The 13,821-nt window shown below is 36.5% G+C and overlaps 1 protein-coding gene across 1 annotated transcript in view; it reads left to right on the forward strand.

The window, feature by feature from the left end:
• LOC122794922 (probable ATP-dependent RNA helicase DDX60) overlaps positions 1-13,821 on the forward strand; it is a 2,165,155-nt gene that overhangs the window by 743,308 nt on the left and 1,408,026 nt on the right. Inside the window, exon 11 of the mRNA XM_044063515.1 lies at positions 11,142-11,254. Coding sequence (XP_043919450.1) covers positions 11,142-11,254 — 113 coding nt within the window. The remainder of the gene's footprint in view (positions 1-11,141; positions 11,255-13,821) is intronic.

The following is a 13,821-nucleotide window of genomic DNA, read 5'->3' on the forward strand; positions in this document are numbered from 1 at the left end:
AGTATTTCCTGACTACTGTGGTGATGTGATTGTCAAAGGAGAGACTACTGTCCACCTGTGTCCCAAGGTCTCTTATCACACTTTCGGTGTTAAGTATACTACTGCCTATGTTGTAGTTCATGGGTACAGAGTTTTTACCAAAGGGGATGACAGTGCACTTTTTGGTATTGAGCTTGAGGTCATGGCTTTGACACCAGGCATCTGTCTCAGTGAGGCCCTTTTGTAGGATGTCCACATCATTAGGAATTCCGATTATGGCTCCTAGTTTGCAGTCATCAGTGAACTTCGTTAGCCAATGACCTTCTGTGTTAGCCACTTCTGTCTTAAGAAGCATAAAGTTGGCTTTGGAGAAATTTTTTACCATGGTTTTCTTAATGGGGGGGGGGAGCAGGATGTGGATATCTAGGGTAATTAGCTTATGGTCAGATCGGACCAATGAGGTGTTGACTTCAGGTGTGGAACACCGGTCACTCATGTTGGTAATGACTAGATCTAGGATATTGTTGCCCCTGGTGGGTGTGTGGATAAGTTGATCCAGGGCATTGGAGTTTATGAATTCCAGAAAGCGTTGAGTGAAGGAGTTGGTACATGAGTAGTTTTCCCAGTTAATGGTGGGGTAGTTGAAATCACCCATTATTAGGGTGTTTGGTTGAACCCTAATATTTTCCAGTACATCAGTAAAAGAGGAGTGGGAATCCTGGGGCATGGTGGGTGATCTGTAGCAAGCTACAATTTGGATTGCACTTTTGCCCAGAGGTAGTTGCACTTGGATAACCTTTGCTGCATTATGCTGAGCAACTAGCCTGGAGGTGTGGATATCCTTAATGAATATGGACACACCTCCGCCTTTGGTGTTCCGGTCCAGGTTACATGGCCGAAATGTGTGGTATGAGTTATAGCCTGGTAGTTCAGGGGTTCTCTCTGGAGCCTTGAACCAGGTCTCAATCACTGCACAGATATCGATGTTCTCCATTTTAAGGAGTACCTCGAGTGAGTGCATTTTGAGATTTAAACTTCTAGCATTGAGTAGCATCACCCTCAGTTTTTGCTTGCCTGTTCCTGTTATGGTGGTGAATTTGTCATTTGAACCTTGCCTAAAAATTAATTTAAAAACTTTAATAATAAATAATAAAAACACAATATTAAATAACTCAACACAGTGACTACAGAGTTCAGAATAACAGGAAATATTTTAAAACAACATTGCAGGACAGTCTCAAATAAATTAAAAAAAAACATCTAAACTAATCTTACTATATTCCTATCTATCTCTAAGAGAGATTACTCTACCCTGATTACTTAGTATTAACAAGGCAAGTGCTGACGAGTGGACGTTTCCAGGTCCAAAGACAAATACAAAATGCCCAGACTCACACTCTGTGTTTTTAAATTAATAATACACATTACTGCTGGGTTAGCTTGGATGACATCACTCTTTGTCACCGGCCTTCAGTTCCCAGACTAACCAGATACTAACATCTCTATGTTACAAATACTTATCTCTCAGAAGTACAGTTGCTAGGAAGTCACAGAGCAATAACAACACTTTACATTTTAATCCTAGTAATTATTTCTGTTTCAAGACAATAGAAAGAAACTTCTAGCTCTAGACATCCTGTCACCTGCACAGAAATGGAGAGGTAAACATACAATTATAAAACACTTTGATTCTAACTTATTTTCTTAGAGTTTTGCAATTTAACTCTGTATGTTCCAGCTTATACTATCAAAACATGCATTTGCATAGGTATATAATTTATATACATTTTTGTTCATTTGCAGTAGGGTACACTGTGGTTACATTCTTGAAGCTCAGTACATACCATAGAGTTCAACACACACTTCTGCACAGGTAGTTTAATATCCACATAACATATAGTTCTCTTACATTTGTAAGACAAGCATATGAATCATATTAATATTCACAAATTACATATTATTATTATTTACAGAATTCCAGATATCTGGGCTGGCAGTGTCACACAGGCTTCATATCCTAACATTAGAATTCAATTACAGTATGTAATGACAACTCACAGCTCATGTTAGCTGATAATTTCCTCTTTAAGTTTCTCATTCTTCTTAATTCTTCTTAATTCCTTTAAACCACTCTAATTATTAACAAACATCTAACTTTTCTTCTTTCCATTAATATATACGGTTAGAGTTAATAACACTAAAACATAAGCTATCAACTTTCAGCAAAATGTATGCAAGCTATATCTGCAGCAGCTCAGTATAAAACATTACTAAAACTTGTTTTACCAATCCTTCACTTTTAAAAAAAGAAGAAAAATATGTTATTCTGAATAGATTTCTCTCATATATAGTTGAAAAAAAAGAAGAAAGAAAACGGAAGTTCCTTTCTGTTTTCACAAACATCAGTGATGAACTTTGACCTAGATTTTCTTCCGAACAGCTCAAGGTGGGAAACAAGGCAAGCAAAAATCCAGCATTCTGACACAGTTGGAATATTCTTTTGTTCTCAAGTTTTTTTAAGTGTTAATTGCTTCATAAATGACCTGTGAATGGAATGTGTTACACAGGAACAAAGAAAACTAAATCACTAGCACTTTCACACTTCTAATTAGCATATTACTTACCTCTGACAGTCAGTTAACCCAGCAATAACTTATATGTCTTAAAGTTACCAATTTTGTTACTTATAATTTAATGACATTTGCTTACAGGAAGTATTTAACATGTATAAATACATTTATAAGTTTAGTTTAATGAAATATATTACGTCTTTCACTGTAAATGTAACAAAACAGTAAACTAACCATTTGTATTCCTTATCATGAAAAATGTTGTAGCTTACAATATAAATATATACTTACATATGCAGTGAAGCTTAAAGTCGAATACAAACCTTTTACTTAAAGGGTAAATCCATTCTTTCAGAAAATAAAAGCCCTGCAATTAGAGAATCAGAGTCACTTGTTTTTAATCTTTTTAATTTTAGAAGTGGTTTTCCAGGAATTCAGCTGACTCTATCTCTTGAGGGAGATACTGTTCTGATCCATTTCTTGTATTATTAAGGATTTTACTTTTGCTGACGAAAGTGGATGCCTCCTCCAATGTGTCAAATGTTTAGTTCCTTCAGAAAGAAAGAATTTGATCTTTGCAGGAAACAACAAAGTTGCTTCAATGTTGTTCTAAGTTAATTGGTCAGTGGTAAGCAGGATTTTCTTCTACTCAGTACTTTACTGGAATACTCATTGTGAAATCTGACTACACATTCACCTATTTTACTAAGTGGGCTGGATCATGCTGATTTTAATATTTGATCTTTTTCTAAACTATACAAAAACTTAACTCTAGTTGAATGTGGTGGTGAGATTATCATGTTCAGGGATCTGTTGTTCTTTCAATTTAAAAAGATAACGTTTCAGGTGTATTGAATGTTTTATGTAGCCAGGTTGTTAAGATGTTTATTATACTGTATTATCTCCCTCATACTTCACAAGTACGCCATATATTCCAGTGTTATTTCATCTCTGTCTATTTTCTAAATCATCAACTTTATCTATGAGTGAGTTATTTTGTTTTAAAAGAAATTCAATCTGAGACTCACCCTCAGTTTTTCTCTCTTAATGATCATTTAAAGCTTCCTCCATACTGCTGATGTATGCACTTTGTTGTTTTAGAAGAATTTTAAATTGTTCCACCTTCTTTCTGGACTCTTCCTTGAAACTTTCTATTTTGGTATCCAGTTTGTCCATTTTAAATAATACATCCTGCATACATGATATTAATGATTATATGTCTTTTTAAAACAAGAATCCTGAGGACCATTTCTTAAGTAGCTCACGTTGAAGTATTTTCTCTCTTAACCAAGGAGTTGAAATTCTGACAGGAAAATTATAGCTTTTGAAGAACTTGGAGGTATAAATCTTTTCTCTGACTATTATTGAGTACAATTAGCTGAAAAGTATCTTCAGATTTAAATTTTTTGATTATATTTTCTGTCGGAGAAGCATTTTTGGTCACAGAGTCTTTTGCCAGTTGCTGCTCTCAGTTAGCCGTCTTGGCCACACCCCCCTTCAAAGTTCTTTCTTTAGATGATCTTCCTGGTCTAATGCTTTCAGGTAACTTCCTTATATAGCCCTGGCTGTCAATTCAAATCTTATCTAGCTAACTGATGTTAGAATATTTAAATTCTCTCTCTACTGCAGTACACTTAAAGGCACCTTACGCATTTTCCAGTCTAAATATTATTATATATGTTTTTGTGTTTGTTTATGTATTTAAGTATTCTTTGTTTACCATGTTAGTCCCTCTAGGCTAGTAGCATTTTTCCAGGGTAGACTTGGGTGATATTTATACCACTTGGGGAAGTTTGGCCAGGCATCAGGGAACTTTCCCTGCTCTGTGAGGTGCCATTCTGTTTCACATTTACTTTTGGTGCAGAGGCTGCTGGGAGGTGGAGCAGTATGGAGACAACAGGAGTAGCATTCCTGACAGCAATGATAAGGAAATGTGTAGTTTGGCTTAAAAAAGTGGATGAGGAGGTGAATTCAGATGGCTGAAACTGAGATTAGAAGTGAAGTAATCTTGGAAGAAGGATGGGATTTTTTTCAAATGTGACTGAGGAAAAGAGAGAAACAGTAAAAGTAACAAAGTTTCAGTCTGGGTGGCTGGATATGCTTTAAATCAAAAAGGAGAAGCCTAGAGAGGACTTGGTTTCTTGAGAAGAAATGTCTGACCACTTTTTTTTTTCAGAAACACAGCAGGACGAGGGATAATGATAGTGATTTATTTATTTAACATTTATTTACTGGGAAAGTCCGACTTGAAGCGAAGCCAATTTTTAGCAGAGGCCCAGGGAGAAACACTCCAGACACATGTCTTTGAAATGTAGGAGGAAACCAGAGTACTCGGAGGAAACCCACATGAACGCAGGGATGACATGCAGACTTGCACAGAAGGTACCTCAGCTGAGAGTTGAACCAGAGAACATATTGCTGTGAGGTGCCAATGCTACTGCTGCACGACTGTGCCGTCTATGTTATGCAACAGCAGCAGAATGACTTTCAGTTAGCAAGTGGCATTAAAACTTATGCTAAAGCAGCTGATCATCAGGAGAATGAGAGAAAGAAGAAGAAGTAATTTTTCTAAAAAGAGACTGTAGGGACCTGTGCTGAGGATATCCAACAAAAAAGGTACTGTTATTGATAGATACTAAGTAATAATTTGAAGAGTAGGATATTTGGTCAGTCATACATTTGGGTAAAAAAATATTTTTGTATCAATCTTTGAGACCGAATTTATTGCAGAAGTGTCTTAATAAATATGAAAGAAAAAATGAATATCCCTGGAGTGACTTTGCTGTTTCAGAATAGACACTACAAATTTATAAAAATATGTATTATACAGTACAGAACTGATGAAGTACTACAACAGGATGTTTGTTTGGAACTGAGGATGTTAGTGTGAAGTGATTTTGAAAACTGCTGGGGAAAAATGTCTCATGTGCTTAGTGTTGTTCATTGCAGGATGTGGAGGTGCGTTAAAATACTGGGGACAACCAAAGGTGTGTTTTTTTTGTAGTGATAATAATCAGTTAATGAATGCAGTAAAAAGAGATGTTCGCAATGTGGTGAAATGAGTCATATGATGCAGACTTGTAAAACAGAGTGCAGGATTTGTAATAAAACAGAAAACATCTGGTTTGATTGTCGTGTAAGTGTGGATTATGTGGAACAAGAGAACAGAGAGAAAGACAAAACATGAGATGATGGTGTTACAGTTAAGAAATGACAGAAGATAGTAACATTGAGTAGAATGTAGATGTGACAAAAGATGGAATAATAAAATGTACAGGTAATGTCAAAATGCATTTATTTATTTAGCATTTGTTTACTGGGAAAGTCCGATTGGGTAGTTGCCCATTTTCAGTGGAGGTCCGGGGAGAAGAGCTCCACATAGAAACACATAGTAACTCAGAACATAAATTTAACATATTCTGCAGTGGAAAAATGCACCAAAAATCTGACATGAGATGTAGTATACAGTCAAGCCACAAATATAACAATAGGATCTAAATTTTGCAATATACCAGATAAAGTTAATAATGCTAAATATTTATCTCTAAACTGTAATTGTTATATTCATAAGGTGGAATAAAAGCAGAATAGAGGAGGTAGATGGGGGATGGAAAGCTTCAGAAAAATGTGTGTGGCCTATGATGATAGAGAGATTTGTTATGCTGGAGCATAACAAAAGAAATTATTTTTGAAAGTACGTTTGAGATTTTGGCAGGAAAAGAACTATGAAGAGAACATAAAAACTATATTGGGGAAAGGGAGAAGGCAAGGAAAAAAATCCCATCTAAACTTAAAAAAGACAAAAATCAGGATTCTGTCAGTTAATGTATATTATAAAAATTATGTTAGAAGAGTACGTGTTTTGCAGTGGTGTAGAAAACAGGATTAAGATGTTATTATTTTATTAGATAATCATCGTCTAGGAAGAAATGAAAGAAAGTAGATGTGGGATTTGTATTTGTGGTGTGGGGTATTGTATGGAGTTTTGGAGAAGACGTGTTCAGAGATAGGTGTCTTGAAAAGAATAGGTGAGGCTGTAAGGATGCTACATTTGTTTGTGGTTGTACCAGGAAGGGCTATTGTGTTAGATTTGTTTTTTTATAAGAGATGACATGTAGAGTATTAGGTGTGTATGCCTATACTGTGGCAATTGAAAATGTATATGGAAATGATTTGTCCAACAAATGAGCATACATTTTCTAAGGTTCGTATATTGACAATTAACCACTTTATAACTCAGCAGCAATGCAAATCACTTAGACTCTATTGCCTGCTATGCAGCTTTCCCACTTATATGCACTAATTTTTACAGTTGAAAGAATTTGAAGTTATTTCAATTACAGTGTGATTACTACAAATTTCTCTACAGTCATTTAAGTAATGAAATAAATGAAGACTCCAGATAACAAGACAGTCTAATAAATGATTTAGAGAAAATATTTCATATGATGCAAATATGAGGCCATTTCTCTAGCTAGACAGTGTAGCTTTATATTTTATTATGAAGTGAATTATCATCATTAACCTTTTTCCTATTTTTACATGTTGTTGGGGTTTCACATCAGTCCTCTTTTTCCTGTTTTACATGGGGTTGTTGTCAATTTAACATTTGTCAATATGACAAAATCACTTAGAAACAATGTTTACACTATTTAGATACACGGGTTGCTAGCTGTGAAGTGGACTATCTACTTAAAATGTTATAAATGTCACCAAATGAACTATTTCCTCCTCTAGATTAAGAATTCACAACCTTTCATTTACACAGCTAATGGCTGTATATCCTACATTGCAAGACCATTCTTGACAAAATAAGGGATGATTTTTACCATTTTTGTAATCCTTCATACACTACTGAGTATTTACTTTATAACTATCTTAGCAGGGAAAAAAGCAGAGTATTTGTGTGAGCTTTGTTTATGTAATATATCACTTATTTATTTTTTTATTTATTTATTGACATTTGATTACTGGGAAAGTGCGACTGGGTAGGAGCCCATTTTCAGCAGAGGCGATGGGAGAAGAGCTCCAGTTTGAAAATGCTTTAAGAATAATAATTTTGCAGGCATTAAAAACAATACAAAAATGAATACAATTGAAATAATTATACTAAATAAGACATAATGTTAAGGGCAGATCCTGCCTCTTAAACCTGGTTGATTTCTTTGAAACAGTCACCAAGGCCATTGACGAGGGGAAGGTGGTCCACACAGCCTACCTGGACCTCGCAAAAGCCTTCGATACAATACCCCACTCGGGCATTATAGATAAACTCACCAGCTTAAATATAAACCCCTATGTCACTAGATGGATTGCAAACTGGCTCAAGGACAGAACCCACAGGGTTAGAATTGCTGGAGCCATGTCAGACTCCAAAATAGTTACAAGTGGTGTCCCACAAGGCTCAGTCCTGGGACCTCTCTTGTTCGGTATATATTTCTCGCAGGTACAGGCCAACACGGAAGGACTGTGGCTGACCAAGTTCGCAGATGACTGCAAACTGGGCGCCATAATCAACTCTCCAGCCGAAACAAGCATCCTCCAAAAGGGCCTCATAGAAAGAGGCAACTGGTGCCAGAGCCATGGCCTCAAGCTAAATGCCAAAAAGTGTATAGTCATCCCCTTTGGCAAAAACAAAGTGCCCACAAATTACCACATAGGTGGTAATCCATTAAGTACAGAAGAAGTAATTAGGGACCTGGGGACCCAAGTTGATAGCAATCTCTCATTTGACAACCACGTAGCCAAAGTGGTTAGAAAAACATTTTATATAGCCCACCTAATCATGAAGGGATTCACATCTAGATCAGGGGAGGTCATCATGCCTCTTTACTCATCCCTCATCAGGCCCATAATTGAGTACAATGCCTCTTTTGGGATGTACCTTACCAGACACCTGCAGCAACTGGAAAGACCCCAAAAGTACCTCACCAAGAGGATCAAAGGGCTCAAACAGATGCCATATGCTGCCCGGTTAAAGAAACTCCAGCTCTACTCAGTGGCATACCGCCTGTTCAGAGGCGATCTGTGCCTGACATATAACGCCATGTCCAACCCGGAATTAATGGACATGCTGCACCTCAGAAAATCCAAATCCCATCGAGCTACGCGCTCGAGAGACTTGAACCTCAGCACTGAAATAAATAGGACATGCTGGAGGGACAGATTCATAACCCAGAGGCTCCCTTCAGTCTGGAATAAAATCCCAGCCCAGGTTAGGCAGAGTCCCTCATTGACTCTCTTCAAGAGGAATCTTGATGAGTGGATGGGAGATCGTAGGTTTACCCCGGGTATCACTTCTGTGTCACTGTTAGACAGAGGCACGGTATACTAACCTCAAAAAAGGGCATAGCAAAATAAATTTAAAATGGGTGGCGAAAGCCAAACACATTCTGGCTAGGCTTATAAATGCCCTAGGGCAGATAGCCTAGTATGAACCTATGAACCTATAATATGAAAACATTGATTAAGAGTAGATACAAGTTATATGACACTAATTTAACAATTAGACAAATTGTAACCTGTTTATAGAGAAATTAAAGGTAAGTTAATATAAAACAAACAGGAACTGCAATATGAAGCAAAAAAAAACAAAAAAAAACAGGTTTATACTATATTTAGAGAGAAATTTCAGCCAGGGGAGAGAAATTGATAGAAGTAATGGAATGAAGAAGAGATGAAGAAGAGAGAATAGGGAAATGTAAGGAAAGAATATTTATTTTTCCACATTTAAGGATATAGTTTACTAACAGTCTCACTTTCCCAGTCAGTCTAACACAGGAACTACTAAACTATTGTCTGTATTTTTAAGTTACCAAATTATCCACATCTTAGAAATGGCTTAGTACTGCTTTGGACCCTACCCAAATGTAATGATTGTTACAGTGACCCTTCCTAGGTGTAAACAGATCTTCAACAAGAAGTTACTGTAACAGTAAAGCTACTGCGTCTCTCCCATGGGATTTTTTTCCATTGTTTTCTGCGATTTCTTTGTGAACATTCAGAGATGGCTTGTTCTTAATGCATAGCAAACTGTTTTAACACTTTGCAAATGTTGTTGTGATATGTGCGTTTTGTTGTAGACAGCAATACATTTAGGAGATATTTTTTTGTTGTACGTTTTAAAATGTATTATTGTCATTATGTATTGGATGTTACTGGTGCTGTTTAATACACTATTTTGTCTACTGTACATGTGCTTCTGTTTAGAGAAAAGAGGCTCATTGAACTATCTTTTACATGCTATGCTCTATCACTTCACCATTTCACTCTCTGCTTCTTCTTTTTCCTGCCTTACTCTAACCATCCCTTCCTATTGTCCTCTGTACTGTGTTTTATTATTGTTACTGCTGTTAATTCATTGCTGTCTTCAAACTACATTTTGTTTTTATTCATACTTATTTTTAGCTTGTTTGTTGACTGTCATATATATTTGTCTGGGCTGAGACTGAAATATGTCCATTTGGATCAGTGCTGTACCCCAGTTACCAAACAGAATAACTAACTAAATAAATAAATAAATAAATAAATAAATAAATAAATAAATAAATAAGCAAGGAAAGATAGAAAACAAAATACCAACATAGGATGTGAAAGGAGGACTTGCCCTACATGTACCTTTCCAAAAAAGCTATGATACTTGAATCGATCCTCAGCAGAAAGAAGTCACTACTGACAAAATTCTTGCTAGAGCAAAAGCATACAGTAGGTAGGTAAACACAAATATAATGACTGACAGTTACACTGAGCTCCTTGACGATTTGGTGTTGTTGTAAATACATTACACGAGTGTCCTTTTCAGATTATTTTGATTTACATAATCAGTTAATAGTTAGGTGTATATATTTGATTTTGAGCGGTTTATCAAGTCAACATTTGGATGTTAAAATCTCCCATAAGGGTTACATTTTCATTGAATTTTACAGCTTTGAGTCTGCAATTTAGTCAGTAAATCCTCGTGTCCCGTCAGCAATATTTTCAGAGTCCGGTAAGCTTGTGTTGTCATATTCAAGACAACTGATCTTTATTGTTAGGCTTCCCTCACATAGTCATCTGTGAGAAGACTGTGACAGCACTGCACTGAGCAGAGCACAGTGTGGCCCACCTAAATACTGGCTGTCCAAATATGTGATTCAAAGTTGAACTTTATCAGGAGCATCCATCAAAACTCATACCCAAATATTTACAGGGAACAAGCCCCCTGCAACCCCTGATGTGAGGGCTGCATTCTTTACAACACAGCTGCTTAGTTATTTCAATGTTGATATTTTATGACCTTGAAGAAGAGTGTGGTACCACATGACTCTGAACTATGGTGTTCTTCTATTGTTCGCATCCTGACCTTGTGCAGTAGCAGAGTGAGAAAAATTAAGCACTGGGGTGGGTGGTACAGCCCCCCCCCCCCATATGTTGCCGCTGTCAGTATTTATTTGTTTTGGGCTTTGTAGAGTACTGGAACAATGAACGGTAAATGAGTTATATCACTTTAGATAGCTATGACGACTGTAATGGAGTTATGTCACTTTAGGCATTTTTGTCACTTGTAAGCCTGCTTGGATACAGAATTGCATTAAAAGTCTGCCTTTTTTTCAGTGATGATCCTGTGTTTAAAGCTATCACAAAATTGAAAGATTATGATGAACTACACCACTGGCATAGTGGAAAACCTCTCAGTGATGACTATCAACGAACAAGAGATTTATTTGGTGAGTATTTTCTTATTGTAGAAAAAGTGCTCACTGACATTTATACTGAAGATATACCAATATAATCATCAAAAAGTAAGAGTGATTTAAAATGCTGATTATGAAGCATCATTGATTTTGATGTATCAGTCTGGGCCACTGCCTTTACCCTGGATATAACAGCAATGAAGCTCTGAAGTCTTCTGTAGTATGGTGGGTTGTATCATGTCCCTATTATAGCAGTATTTAATGGGAGTACATGCTGATTTGTGTATTTGCATGATGACTGATGGTAGTACTGAAGTAACAGAAAACCTGATATTGTTCTGTATCTGGAAACTCTGTGGTACACTGTTATTTTATTTTATACTTTGTTAAAACGGTTTGTCTTACAGCTGAATCCATTTTATTGTAGAGACACTTGGTGGACTGGGGTGGACAACAAGCTGAACAGAGCAGTAAAAAGTAATAAAAAGTAGCACATTAATTCAGAGTTAACAGCTATGATAATCATAAAGGAATGTTTAAGTAACTGTAGTTCATAAGAAATTAACCATAACTTATATTGTGCAGTATGAAGATTATATTATTTACGAATGTGCATCTTTTGAGTAATTGCCATGTTTATGTCAGAGTTTTTAAATGCATGTCTCTTCCGCTATGGTTTAGTATGTCCAAACTATAGCACCTTATTTATATTTATTTGTGTTTTATTAATTTCTTAACCAGATAAGACATTTAGACACAAGTGCCTCTCTCCAAGAGCTAAGGAGCATTGTTCTGGTTAAAAGACCTGCTAAGAACTGCAGATTACACAGATGAAGGTTCAGAGAATCAGCCAGTGGTTATTGGATTAAGATTGTTAGTAGCTGATATCTGTAACCCTCTGTGTTGCAGTGTAGTGGCTTTAAAGCAAAATATGCCATGTTGTTATGTTATGTTATATGCCATGTTGCAGAAGCAGAAATGTTCAAGAACTGTTATTTACAGATCTACTATCTTAGTAGTGTGAAGCAGGTGCTTCTTAAGGTTTGGCTTGCAGTTCAGTTGCCCTGACAAAAAAAAAACAAAAAAAAAAACAGTATCAGTTTCATATTATTATGTAGGATAGTAAGTTTTTTTATTTAGTGGGAGCATTAGGATTGGACTGGGAGTGCTGATAGGATGGCCCAGAGGGGATAGGGTGAAGTGGTTAATGACCAACTCTCCTATTCTAAGGAGATGGTGCAGAGGAAACTACTGCCTATGTGACCAAGATCCTCACAGGTAAGGTGCTAAATATGGGGGGAAGATAATGACACTGTGATGTCATTGTACAAACTAATCACCGCAGACAGTGACCTTGACTGGCTACCATGCGGGAGAAGTCTGTCTGTGCATGATCCACAATCTCTCATTGGATGCCTTGCTTCTTGAATACTACAAGTGAGTACCATGCAGTCAACTTCCCGAGGAGTTGTGAAGTTAACCTACCAAAGGGTTACTTCTGAGGATGACTTGGAAAAGAGACATCATAGGATCCAGGGTTGAAGGACAACACTATCTGAGGGAACAGCTGAAAGACTAAGCTAGGCCAAGGAGCAGAGGTGGGTGCAAAAGAAAATGCTGATAGTTCAACCATGGTAAGAAGCTAGTATAGATTTCTGTATTGATGTGCCCCTGTTGATCAGTTGTTAGTTTTAACTGATGAGTATTATTAGTTGTCTAGTTGCAGAGTTAGTTGCTTTTACATCTGCAAATACTGTTTTCCCCATCATGCATCTGTAGTTGCTGTTTAAAATGCAGTTGAATTTTACTGGAATTTGACTGCAAAGTGAGTTTAATAATTTTTAAACAGTTGAACCAAAATCTAACAGGCTTATGTCTGTTTGGGGCCAGAATGTGGACAGTTTTGTTTTTAAAAGGAATTTATAAGAACGGACAGAGCTTTCGTGGATATATAGAAAAGAATGTTTTAACAATGATTTTTAAACTGTTGAGTGTAACTCATTTCCCTGCCTGAATCTACTGAAGAAGGTTTTTAAAATGCTTTTGAAATGATCTTGTTGAGTATGTTGTAAACAACAACAAGCTAATGCTCTAAAGTCAACAAAATACATACTTTAATCATGCCTGTAGATCTTAACACTAAGTTTAATGTAAATTACAATGTGTACACTTTGATAGCTGTGGAAAGATGAGAAAAAAGAAATAAGAATGACATAAGAGAAAGACAAAGGAGGATGAGAAAAAGTGAAGGAGACTAATGGGGGAAGAATAAAATAAAAGGGGGAAACGATATGAGTAGAGAAAAGGATATGGATGGGAAATGTAATAGGAGATAGCTGAGTGAATCTGGTGAATCTTCAGGGAATAAAGAAGAGAAATTACTTGTGCAAAATTCAGAGAGGTACCTGAGAAAGTCTAAATTATGGTGTTTGTGAAACAACTGCAAACTCCTTTTTTGAATGCATTGTTTGTTACAACTGGCTACAAACGTTGGGTAAGAAATTGCGTTCTTAAGGATGCTGAACAAGATTCCAAGATATGATGCCCTAATACTGAGAAACTGTTGTCTGTTAGGCGGAGTCTAGTTCTAGGTAGTAGGA

Source organism: Protopterus annectens, chromosome 2.part1, assembly GCF_019279795.1.
Source record: "Protopterus annectens isolate FY-2018-M chromosome 2.part1, PAN1.0, whole genome shotgun sequence".
Classification (NCBI taxonomy): Eukaryota; Metazoa; Chordata; order Ceratodontiformes; family Protopteridae; genus Protopterus; species Protopterus annectens.